The sequence below is a fragment of the Trichechus manatus genome, unplaced genomic scaffold, assembly GCF_000243295.1.
Source record: "Trichechus manatus latirostris isolate Lorelei unplaced genomic scaffold, TriManLat1.0 scaffold00120, whole genome shotgun sequence".
NCBI lineage: Eukaryota > Metazoa > Chordata > Mammalia > Sirenia > Trichechidae > Trichechus > Trichechus manatus.
This window is the reverse complement of record NW_004444056.1, coordinates 1060603-1074205: the sequence shown is the minus strand read 5'-3', so window position 1 is coordinate 1074205 and position 13603 is coordinate 1060603. Positions and strand designations below refer to the sequence as shown.

At 37.5% G+C, this 13603-nt stretch overlaps 1 protein-coding gene across 6 annotated transcripts in view; it reads right to left on the bottom strand.

Annotated features, from left to right (window-relative positions):
• Nucleotides 1–13603, bottom strand: part of MFSD14B (major facilitator superfamily domain containing 14B) — a 133420-nt gene that overhangs the window by 64245 nt on the left and 55572 nt on the right. For all 6 annotated transcript variants that reach the window (XM_023738596.1, XM_023738597.1, XM_004384214.3 and 3 more), the window contains one exon: nt 1970–2032. In XM_023738596.1, the coding sequence (XP_023594364.1) occupies nt 1970–2032 (63 nt within the window). The remainder of the gene's footprint in view (nt 1–1969; nt 2033–13603) is intronic.

The window sequence follows — 13603 nt, the reverse complement described above, 5'->3', positions numbered from 1 at the left end:
TATTCTATAACTCCACTGATGTTTGATCTGAATTTCAGTCCCAGTGTCATCTTTTTTATCTTTGCTGTACTTTTATCCTTGTTGGTCAACTCCCCCTTTTGATTATCCATTTTTGTAAAGTATCATGTAAGCTTATCACTGGGAGACTAGAAGCTTAATGCAGCTACATGCTTTGCTATCTGTTACTGGTCACTAATCATGATGTGCATTTCATATTCTTGTAATGATGTGTGGACTGAAGAGCTAGCAATAGTTTGTACCTATGTAATTATTCACATTTACCATACCATGGTAACTGAAATTTGAACCATGTTGTTGGGGGACTGGTATTATTTAACTGTTCTAACTGAAATTTATGCATATTGGAACCGTGCAAAGAGAAGGCTGTCTGTATTTTATATAGTTTTTAACGTCATTATTAAAATTATTACGATATACTTACAGATTGTTGATACAAGAAAAAAACAGGTACACAGTTATAGGCTACCTGTAAGCAGGATCTTGAATATACAAAAATGCATAGAAAAACACTGGAAAGAAATATTAATTCAACAATTATTTACTGAGTGCCTATCATGTGCTGGGAACTGTGTTAGGTGCCAGTAGGCAAGGCAGACAAAAATCCCTGCCTTCAAGAAACTTCCAATCTAGAAAAGGAGGGGCAAGAACAGACAATAACAAGATAAAGATAAAGCAAAATATACAGTATGTCAAGGAGGTATGTTGTTGTTGTTAGTTGCTATCAAGCTGATTCTGACTCAAGGCAACCGCATGTGTTACAGAGTAGAACTGTTCCATAGGCTTTTCTCGGTTAATGGAATCAGATCGCCAAGTCTTTTCTTCTGTAGTACTGCTGGGTGAGTTCAAACTGCCAACCTTTAGGTTAGCAGTCGCATGCAAATCGTTTGCACCACCTAGGGATCTTTGTCAATGAGGTTAGATGGTGATAAATCCTTTGGAGAAAAACAAAGCAGAGATAGGGTATTGGGATGTTCGATACAGAGTTACCAACTTGTTGCTATTGTTAGGTGCCCTGGAGTCAATTCCTACTCACAGTGATCCCATGTGACAGAGCAGAACTGCCCTATGGTTTTTTAGGCAGTAATCCTTACAGAAGCAAATTGCTAGGTCTTTCTCTTGTGGAGTGGCTCGGTGGGTTCGAATCTTTCAGTTGGCAGCCGAGCACTTAACCAACGTGCCACCAGGGCTCCTTAAAGTTACCATATGACCCAGCAAATATACTCAAGAGAAGTGAAAACAAGTATCTACACAGAAACTTGTACACAAATGTTCACAGCAGCACTGTTCATAGCAGCTGACAAGTAGAAATAACCCAAAAGTCCATTTAAATGTGTTAAGCACAAAGTAAAATTATGCACAGACTGACATTATCTAAACTGGGAAATCAGACCCTATATCCATATATATTACTATAAAGTGGGATTGGAACATACCATTATATTTTCATCCCTTATATATAAGCTTTTTTAATGTTGCATTAAAACTTAAGTAATGAATTAAGACTAATTAAGTCAAGTGGTTGAAGACTCAGCAAGTTGTGACTAGAACACCAGACTTGCCAAGACTATACATCCAACTAAATCCTGCTGCTTCTTTTCTTCCTCAATCTCAAAGTCTCTATCTAAAAAGAAGTCAGCAGCACTTGCCTACCTTATTCAGTTGATAGTTAAAAGTTCACATAGTAATTAAAATCTTTATAAACTACTATATACATGTTAATAAAAATGCAGTATGTCCTATATTCACAGTGCTTTTACCAGTAAACTATTCTATGCTTTATGGATTTGTGCTGTTTTATTTTGATTTTGGTAACTCAGCTAAGAATGCAGACTTAGGTCTCTAGCACAATAGTGATCATTTCCCTAAGTCCTGCTTAAACCTTCAGAGTTAAACTACAAACCAATCCTTGTTTTTGGTTCATTGTGAACCACATAAAAATTGTTCTTACCTTTACACCTTGAATGAGACCATTCATGAGGAATGTGTGTTGAGGAAATGTTTCATGTAGAACCTACAAAAAGCAAACAAACATCAAGAAAAATTCAAATGAAAACTAAAGGAAAAGATTTATGCCCCTATTAATGACAGGTTAGGTAAATAAAATCAACCTTGTAAGGTAAAGTTTAAAAATATGAAAAAAATTTAAAAAGTATTAAAAGCTCAAAAGGCAAAACCCTAAAATAAGGCAAGAACCCAAAGATGTAAGCCGAGCACTCAAAGTTGTTTTTGTCACAAAAACATTTTATAGCAAAAATAAGTTGTTGATTGGCTAGCCGCCCCCTCAACCACAACTTTAAGCTGGCATCCAAAGGGTTATACAAACTCAGGTATAGACCTGCAGCCCAGCTTCCTGTCATCTAGTACATGTACTAACGAGGGAGTGGAGAAAATTTAAAGCCTTGGATTTGGATTATGGTGATTCTGGACTGGTAGGCTCTCCAGATATCTCAAAGAAAAAAAGGCTAAAAGCACCTCTAAAGAGAAGCCTCCAACTGGCCATACATATATTTTTTCCAAATATAATGATCAGCACACAATAAAAGATAACCATACACAAAAGGAAGTAAGACACCATAAGGAATAATTAGAAAGAAAGGAAAAACCCCAAACAAACAAACCAGAAACAGGCCCTCAAAGATTTCATATCTTGGAATTATCTGACACAGACTTTAAAATGAATATGCTTGCTATGTTCCAACACAAAGAAGACAAACTTGAAATTCTTAAAATAGAAACTGTAAAAAAATACATAGAAGATTTAAAAATAACAAAAAGTAATTCTAAAATGGAAAAATAAATTAGAAACTGAATGGATATGTTTAAGAAAAGATTAGACATTGCTGAAGAGAAAATTAATGAACCAGAAAATACATTAAAAAAAAAAATAAGTAAATAAAATTGATCCAGAATGCAGAATGGTGTGTTAAATATCTCGGCTGAGGTCAAAGCTTTCATTTTTAGCATCTTTTTCTATAAACGAACAAAAACAAAACTTAAAGAATGTATCTCCTTTCATTATTCTCGGGAATGACTACAATAAACGCGAAATACAGCAACATTTGCTTATCACTTAAAAAATAACTTTTGAAGTTTAGGAAATTGAGCTGACTTCCAGAACGAGAGCTAGGAAATATCTGCATGTACATACACATATACATATATACACAGCTTTTCTTCCCCCACTTCCACCTAAAATTGCACTGATATGGCGGAAGAAATAGGAAACTAAATTTAATAGGAAACTTCTGGATGATAAACAGCAGAAGGGAAAAGGCTGACATCAAAACCTAAAAGAACTGATGAAACGGGGCATTTTGAAGATGTGAATTTTCTAGAACCCAATGGCAGGAAAAAACAGCCACAAGTGAATGGACTATTAAAAGGTCACATTACAAATTCCACAGTATCTTGCTCTCAAAGCTGCTGACCTCCAAAACTCAACAACAAAGACAAATAAACCTAATTTAAAAATGGGCAAAGGACATAAATAGACATTTCTCCAAAGAGGATATACAATGGCCAGTAAGTATATGAAAGATGCTCAATATCACTAGCCATTAGGCAAATGCACATCAAAACCACAAGATACCAGTTCACATCCACTAGGATGGCTATTATTGGAAAAATGGAAAACACTGGAGAGAATGTGGATAAATTGGAACTCTCTTGCATTGTTGATGGAATGTTGACAACGGTACAGCCACTGTGGAAAAGTCTGGCGGTTCCTCAAAAAGTTAAACATAGAATTATCATGTGACTCGGCAATTCTACTCCTAGGTATATACCCAACAGACTTGAAAGCAGGGACACAAACGGAACTTGTACACCAATATTCATTGCAGCATTATTTACGATAGCCAAAAGGTGAGAACAACCAAATGTCCATGAATAGATTAATGGACAAACAAAAGCATGGTATATACATACAAGGGAATATTATTCAGCCATAAAAAGAAAGCCTGATACATGCTATAAATATGTATAACCCTTGAAAACATTATGCTAAGTGAAATACATCAGATTCAAAAGGATAAATACTGCATGATGCTACTTACATGACATATCTAGAACAGGAAATGCACAGAGACAAATATTTATCAGTAGTTACCAGGGGATGGAGGAAGGGAGAATGGGGAGTTACTGCTTAAGGGATACTGGGTTTCTGTTTGAGGTGATTAATTTTTTTTGGGGGGGGGAATGGATGGTAGTGATGATTGCACAGCATGGTGAATATGATTAACATCACTGAATTGTACACTCAAGACTGGCAATTTTTTTGTGATATGTATTTTACCACGATTAAAAAAAAAAAGTTCAGGGGGTAGAGGGAACTGCTCACCTCCATATTTGTCCCTGAGAAACATTACAAGCATAGTTCTCTGAAGTGGGACTTTTTAGTGGGATACTGGCAGAACTGAATGGAGTAGGATTCAAAAAGGATAGTGTCCCAGATCACTTATGACTGCCAAGAATGACACAAAAGCCATATAACCACACGGTAAACTACTTGAGTACTCTAGAGGACATCCCAGAGTACCTATACTTTCATAGAGAGCTCTTACAGCTAGTTCCTGCATTCAATTTTAAGGAATAGGGCTTCCTACTTGGGCTGGAGAACTACACTTTAGCTACTATCACAGGTGGCAAATTGGCTATGACCTATCTGCAAACTAATGTACTTTTTAACTCATACAGTGTTTTTCAAAGCATGAGTTACTGTCGAGGTATAAATTTCAGGAATTTTTGCCAAAATCCATGTGATTTTCTAGTTTCTCAGAGGAAGTCAGAAGATCTTGAAACATGGGGCCTGAACTACCATGTCACTGACTGACCAAGTAAGCAGATAGTATCTACTGCTGCTGTAGAAGGAGTATGCATAACAATAACACCAAGTCACTCTTACCCCGTTTTCTTGTATTTTACTCTACTTGCTTAGCCTCAGAAGATATTTGTTTTCATAATCTCTGATCTATGCCCTCATTTGTAAATATAAAGAAATACACATAATTCAACCAAGAAAAAATGAGGAAAATGATTGAAAGGTACAAAAAAAGGACACAAAAAAGAAAAAGATAATCTACTTTACTTCCTGTGAGGTGCAAAAAGCAATCTGATCTTTTGGTCTGAGTTCTTGAGAGGCAGACTACACAAGAGGCTACTAAATGGGGGATGACCAGACCAAGACAGAGAAGCTGACTCCATTTCATAAGGCATGATGTAATTTATCATGGCCATGTGGTGAGGCTTATAAAAGCTCTGAGACCTGAGGCTCAAATTTTATGAGTGAACATCTGCTGGAGGGGGTACATGGGACACGGAAGCTCCGCACTGTGACCCCTCCTGGACTTTGCCCTGTATGTTATTTAATTTGTATCCTTTATTATATTCAAGCTGTTATTTCAAGTATAGTGTTTCCCGTGAGCTCTGTGAGTCATTACAGTCAATTACAGGACCTAAAGCACTGCACCCATAAAGATCACTGCCTAGAAAACTCTATGAGGCAGTTCTACTCTGTCACACGGGGTCACTATGAGTCGAAAATTAGACGACGTAACCTAACAACAACGAGTAGTGGGAGTTGGCTAGTCTGAAGTGGAGGAAGTCACATGGACTCCTGAGCTAGTGGCTGTTATTCACTGACCTGGCCCCAGGTGGCAGGGGATGAGAGAGAGAAGGGCTTTGTCAGTTAACTGGGGTCTGAACTGAACGAAGAAGGGAAGCAGAAATTTCCACAGGATGCAGTTGGCATGTGGAGTGGGATTTAATATCCACCACATAATCAGGCATCAGGAGTGAGTGATCTTAGTTCCCCCTGGACTGATCTGTTATATTTGCCGTATGTAATGGATTGAACTGTGTCCCCCCAAACATGTGGGTAGCAGCTTGGCTGGGTCATGATTCCCAGTATTGTATAATTGTGTTATCTGATGTGATTTCCTTGTGTGTTGTAAACTCTACCACTATGATGAGATTATACGTGATCTCCTCATGTGTTATAAATTCTATCACTGTGATGAGGTTATACTGATGAGGTTGACAGGATTAGTGTCTTAACGCAATCTCTTTTGAGATATAAAAGAGAGAAGCGAGCAGACACACATGGGAACCTCATACTACCAAGAAAGCAGTGCCGGGAGCAGAGCGCATCCTTTGGACCTTCCTCCAGAGCTGATGGAGAAAGCGTTCCCCTGGTGCTGATGCACTGAATTTGGACTTGTAGCCTACTGGACTATGAGAGAATAAATTTCTCTTTGTTAAAACCATCCACTTGTGGTATTCCTGTTAGAGCAGCACCAGATGACTGAGACACCATAGTTGGCAGGATTCATTAGAACAACCCTGACATTACACTTCTAAATAACCAAATTATGGTAGGAAAGAGAAGAAAGCTTTAAAATAAGTTTAAGTGTCCTCCAAGAGATTCAAGATGTCACATGTATTAAAAACAATGTGCTGCATGGTTACCTGTACCAAAGCAAACAAAACAACTAAAGAAAATTTGTCAAGAATTGATTACAGAAAGAAACACAGAATACAGAAAGACGATGAAGAACATCAGAATGGGTAAAAATGCACTGACTGTGCATTAAAAATATAACAATGTACTGTGATGTCTGAAAATACAGAATTGCTAACAACAATAATGAAAAACGTGGAGGATATGCACACACTCTCAGTAGATAGAACAAATAGACAAACACATCAGCGAGTATATCGAACTTATCAAAAATAATAAATAAAACTGACATACTTGACATATAGTAAACACTACTCCAACTACAGAAAACACACTGTCTTCAAGGTCACATGGAACACTTACCAGAATTCACCATGTTTTAGGACATAAAATAAGCCTCAACACATTTCAAAGGATAAAAATCATTCATATTATATTCTCTGATCACACAGTAATCCCTAGATGTTTAGAAGTTAAGACAGTACACATCCAATGCCCAAAAGGTCAAGGGGAAACTCACAAGGAATATTTTAAAAAAATATTGAGCCAAATGGTAATAAAGACACGACATATCAAAACTCAAGTGCTAGCTAAGTCTACTCTTAGAAATTTAAAGCCTCAAATACATGTCACAAAAGAGAAAAAAAGTTGAAATCAATGTCCTAAGCTCCCATCTTAAGAAACTGGGAAAAAAACTCCAGCAAATCCAACTCAAAAAAATATAGAGTCTACTCATAGCGACCCTATAGGACAGAGTAGAACTGCCCCATAGGGTTTCCAAGGAGCAGCTGGTGGATTCAAACTGCTGACCTTTCAGTTAGCAGCCGTAGCTCTTAACCACTGTACCACCAGGGCTCCCCCCACAAAATAAGGAAATAAAAAAGAGCAGAAATCAATTAAATAAAATCTAAACATCCAATAAAAAAAAAAAAATCAATGAAAGTAAATGTAACTTCTTTGACAGAATGAATAAAATTGATAAACAAGGAAAAAAAAAAACCTTACAAATTACCAATAGCAAGAATAGAGATATCACAAACAACTTTATGCCAACAAATTGGACTTCTTATTGTTAGGTGCCATTGAGTCAGTTCCAACTCATAGCAACTCTATGTAGGACAGAACAAAACACTGCCTGATACTGCGCCATCCTCACAATCGTTGCTATGCTTGAGTCCGTTGTTACAGCCACTGTGTCAAATCTATCTCATTGAGGGTCTTCCTCTTTTTTGTTGACCCTCTAACTTTATCAAGTATGATGTCCTTCTCTAGGGAACCGTCCCTCTTGATAACATGTCCAAAGTATATGACAGGAAGTCTCACCATCTCACTTCTAAGGAGCATTCTGGCTGTACTTCTTCCAAGATGGATTTGTTTGTTCTTCTGGTAGCCCATGGTATGTATATTCAATATGCTTCACCAATACCATAATTCAAAGGCATCAATTCTCCTTCAGTCTTCCTTATTCATTGTCTAGCTTCCACATGCATATCAGGCGAATGAAAATACCATGGCTTGGGTCAGGTGCACCCTAGTCCTTAAAGTGATATCTCTCCTTTTCAACACTTTAAAGAGGTCCTCTGCAGCAGATTTGCCCAATGCAATGCGTCTTTTGATTTCTCAGCTACTGCTTCCATGAGTGTTGATCGTGGATTCAAGTAAAATGAAATCCTTGACAACTTCAATCTCTTCTCCGTTTATCACGATGTTGCTTATTGGCCCAGCTGTGAGGAGTATTTTTTTTTTTTTTATGTTGAGGTGTAATCCATACTGAAGGCTGTGGTCTTTGATCTTCACCAGTAAATGCTTCAAGTCCTCTTCACTGTCATCTGCATAACGCAGGTTGCTAATGAGTCTTCCTCCAATCCTGATGCCCCATTCTTCTTCATATAGTCCAGGTTCTCGGATTATTTGCTCAGCATACAGATGGAATAAGTACGGTGAAAGGATACAACCCTGATGCATACCTTTCCTGACTTTAAACCACAAAGTATCCCCTTGACTGTTTGAACAACTGCCTCTTGGTCTATGTACAGGTTCCTCGTGAGCACAATTAAGTGTTCTGGAACTCCCATTCTTCACAATGTTATTCATAATTTGTTACGATCCACACAGTCTAATGCCTTTGCATAGTCAATAAAACACAGGTAAACATCTTTGGTATTCTCTGCTCTCAGCGAAGATCCATCTGACTTCAGCAATGATATCCCTTGTTCCACGTCCTCTTCTGAATCTGGCTTGAATTTCTGGCAGTCCTCTGTTGGTGTACTGCTGCAACCATTTTTGAATTATACTCAGCAAAGATTTACTTGAGTGTGATATTAATACTGTTCCACAATTTCTGCATTCGGTTGGATCACCTTTCTTTGAAATGAGCACAAATATGGATCTCTTCCAGTTGGTTAGCCAGGTAGCTATCTTCCAAATTTCTTGGCATAAAGAAGTGAGTGCTTCCAGTCTTGCATCCGTTTTTTGAAACATCAATAAATAATTAGTAAATTGGACTAATTTACATTTAATGGAGAAATCCCTTGAAAAACACAACTTACCAAAATCCTCTAGAAAAAAACAGAAAATCTAAAGTCATACCTAATTAGAAAAATTCAATCAGTTGTTAAAAACCTTAGCTTAAAAAAAAAAAAAAAATCACCCTTTTCCCATCCAACAAGCCAGTCTGATAAATCCAGTCCTAAGCATAGGGTCCATCTGTGGGTCACAGGGAAAGACAGCAGACTGGGTTCAGACTACACCCTTCCACAGCATCCAAATTATAAAGAATTAAGTAAAACTATTCCCAGATGACATGATCCTATATACAGAAAAGCCTAAAGAATCCACAAGAAAGCTACTAGAGCTAATAAATAAATTCAACAAAGTTGCAATTACAAGAACATACAAAAATCAACTGTTTCTGCATCACAATAAACAATCCAAAGAGAATATTAAGAATGAAATTCTACTAACAATACCATCTAAAAAAATTAAATACCTAGGAATAAATTCTTCCAAAGAGGTGACAGACTATATTTTCATGCAAATAATGCATGCCTTCTACATTTGTTTGCCAGCTGCACCCTCCTCCTATGAGGTGTTTTCTTAAGGGCCCCTATGTCAATTTTTTTTTTTTTAATACCTCATCGGGGGAAGGGTGCAGAGGGCAAACAAACATAGAAGGTGTGTGTTATTTGTGTAAAAATATGGTATACATTGAAAACTATAAAACATTGCTGAAAGAAATTAATGGAGACTTAAATAAATGGAAAGACATCCTATATTCAATATAATCCTCATGAAAATTCCAACAACCTTTTTAACAGAAATAGAAAGGCTAACGTTTAGACTCACATGGAATTGCAAAGGGCACACTTAAAAGCCAAAACGATCTTGAGAAAGAACAAAGTAGGAGAACTCACACTTCCTGATTTCAAAACATACCACAAAATCTACAGTAATCGAAAGAGTGTGGTATTAGTATAGGATAAACATACAGACCAATGGAATAGAATTGAGAGTTGTGTGATAGATATAATTGTAACAGTGACAAAAAAGAGTAGCTGCTGAGGCTGCTTATGTACAATCAAAAACCTCATGGTATTTGGTTCCTTGGTTTGGAGGTTTAGGGTCATGGTCTCAAGGGACATCCTAGTTAACTGGCCTCATAATATGTTTACTGGCTCTGGTCTTAGTTCATTGTGTAGTGCCTGAAGTCTTCAAAGCTTGCAGTGTTGACATGTAGTGGGGTTGTTAACCACTGTCATAGGGCAACATGTGTATTGTTTAATGAGAAACTATTTTGTTCTGTAAACCTTCATCTAAAGTGAGAACAGCAGCACAACTGAAAAAGTGTAGTCGATGTCACTGAACCGTGCATGTAGAAATTTTTGAAATGGTTTATCTTTGGCTATGTATATTTTCAGCAAAAAAAAAAAGGTTGAGAAGGGAGAAGGTTGACATGTCGTCAATACGTGTACTGACCGTTTAGTGAGAAACTATCTGCTCTGCAAACCTTCACCTAAAGTACAATTGAAAATAAAAGCTTGCAAGCGGCCATCCAAGGCACAACAATTAGTCTCTATTCACCTGGAGCAACACAGGAAGGAGAGTCAGGAATAGGAGGAGGATATAGAATGCATGGCTAGCTGCCTCCATGAACAACTGCCTCCTGTGCCATGACACCAGAAGAATTGGAAGGTGTCTGGCTATCATTACTGAACATTTTGAACAAGGATTCTACAGAAGAATCTTGATCAAAAGGGGGAAAATACAGAATAGAATTCCAAATTCTCATGGACTCCAGACTTTCTGGAGCCATGGAGGCTGGATGAACCCCTGAAACTACTGCCTTGAGATAACTGTTAAAACTTAAACCAAAAAAATTACCTGAAGTATTTTTAAAATCAAACAATAGTTTAGCTTATCTAGTAAAAAATGTCTGCCTTGAGCATTATGCTTTGTTAAGAACTATCTATATTTGTACACTCCTGATGGTAATGTAAAATGGTGCAGCTGCTGTGGAAAATAGTCTGATGGTTCCACAAAAAGTTTAACATAGAATTACCGTATGAATCAGAAAATCCACTCCTAGTTACACACTCTAAAGAATTAAAACCAGTGACTCAAACAATTATTTTTACACCAATGTTCATAGCAGTAGTATTCTCAACAGCCAAAACGTGGAAATAACTCAAATGTCTATCAACAGACGAATGGATAAACAAAATGTGCTACCTACATACAATGAAATATCCTTCAGCCATAAAAAGAGGATGAAGTTATAACACATCTTACAACACTGATGAACCTTGTAAACATTATGCTAAGCAAAACAATCCAGACACAAAAGGACAAACATTATATGAGTCCACTAATATCAGAATAGGCCAATTCATAGAGACAGAAAGTAGATTAGAGGTTATCAGAGGTTAGTGATAGGGAGGAATGTGGAGTGATTACATAATGGGTGTGTTTCTGTAGAAAAGTTCTGGAAATACAGCGGTGATGGCTGCACATCATTGTAATAGTGCCACTGAATTGTATACTTAAAAAATGGTAACAATGGCAAATTTTACGTTACATATATTTTACCACAATAAAAAAAGAAGAAAAAAATCCTACGATTTTGTATTATAAGGCTAGGAAAGTAGCTTTCCTATTTTCTGCGATTCAGAATAATCATAGACATACAGAAATTGGAAAGTTCATAGAGTCTCAAGAAATAAGGCAATCCAGTGGTTTTCCAACCATATTCCTCAGAAATGTTTTAGAGACCCTGGTAAAAAGCTTGATTTAAATTTCCTTTTAAAAAATACATTATAAACTAGTTATCTATAAAAAATATACCATCAGACTTTGGACTTTTAACAGGATGTTATAAGGTAGTCAACAAATTCGCTCTCCAAAAGCTACCATAAAACTGGACAAAAAAGTAAAAAAACAACCATTTCAGAGCTCTAGAATTCAACCAAAGGCATACAATAAACAGAAGCATTTCTTCAATAAACTACTGAACTCTGAGCAAAAACAGGAAGTCTATGGCTCTGAGCTGTTCCCTCCCCCCTCTAACTCTGTGGGTTTGGTAGCTTAATCAGGGAACTGCTGTTGTCTGAGGGGGCTCACCTGATTTGCAGCGTTGTCAGGCTGGTGCATTAGCTGGGAATGTAACAGGTAGTTCTGAGACATGAGATAGCCATAAGGGGGTGATAAGCGCTCCACAAACCCAGGCTGACTGGAGACTGTACATGCACATAAGAGACGGGAGCAACCTAGGTTTATACCATAGGTATCTAAGAGAAGTGACACGAACAGACATATGCACACCTATGTTCATCACGGCACTATTCACAATAGCAAAAAGATGGAAACAACCTTGTCCATAAGCGTATGAATGGATGATTAGAATGTGATACATAAATACAATGGAATACTTCTCAGCAATAAGGAAAAATGGGTTCCCAAAACATCTTGAAACACAGATGAACTTGGAGGACATTATGTTGAGTGAAATAAGTCAATCACAAAAAAATATTTTATGTTCTAGCTTTTATGAAATGACATGAACAAGTAAATATACAGAAATTAATGTTCATTAGTGGTTCCAGGGATGGCGGGGGGTGGAAGGGTAGAGAAGGAGGGTCACTCTCTAGATAGTAGACACTTGTTAATTTCAGTGATGGGAAAGGTATCACCAAATGAGGGTAAAGTGTACACAGCTTGACAAAGGTAAACAATGTCATTAAAAAAAGTACACAAGAAAGAAAAGGCCTACTGGTAATTGCTATGGCATATATAATTTTGAAACAGCAGCAAAATAAACAAAAATATATGTGCAGATATATATGTATGTATGTAGCCATATATGTGTATAGGTATGTATTTAAGTATATATGTGTGTGTATAAGCGCATGCCTATGTATATGCATGTATGTGACTGTATGCACATATATTCATATATGTAACAAAGCACAAAGGAGGCAGTTACAGACACTTAGACATAACTAAAGACCTTGCGGGACTGGATTTCTGGATTTGAAAGACTAGCACCATAGGACCATAGGACCATAGTCTCATGGGACGGACCATAGTCTCATGGGACATCTGTTAATCTTGGGATTCATCAGCCTCTGCAGCCTGTGAGCCAGTGGTGTACCGTCTTACTTGCCGATCTTGGGATTCGTCGGCCTCTGCAGCCTATGAGCCACATGCCTGCTGTCTGACCAGCCTATCCTGGGTTCGCCAGCCCCTGCAGCTACGTGCGTCAGAAGAAGCATCTAGCCTGACCCATGGACTTGGGACTTTCTGGCCTCTACAACCGCGTGAGCCATTTCCTTGATCTCTCTCTCTCTCTATAGAAGCAATGGTTTTGCTTCTCTAGAGAACCCAGCCTAAGACATCTGTTGATGGGCATTTAGTTTGTTTCCACATTTGGCTATTGTGAATAATGCTGCAATGAACACTAGTGTACATTACGTATGTCTGTTCGAGTCACTGCTTTCAAGTCCCTTGTGTATATTCCTATAGCAGTGGAATTGCTGAGTCATATGGTAGCTCTATTTTTAGTTTTTGAGGAACCATCACACTGTTTTCCACAATGGCTGTTCCATTTTACATTCCCACATTCTCGTCAAC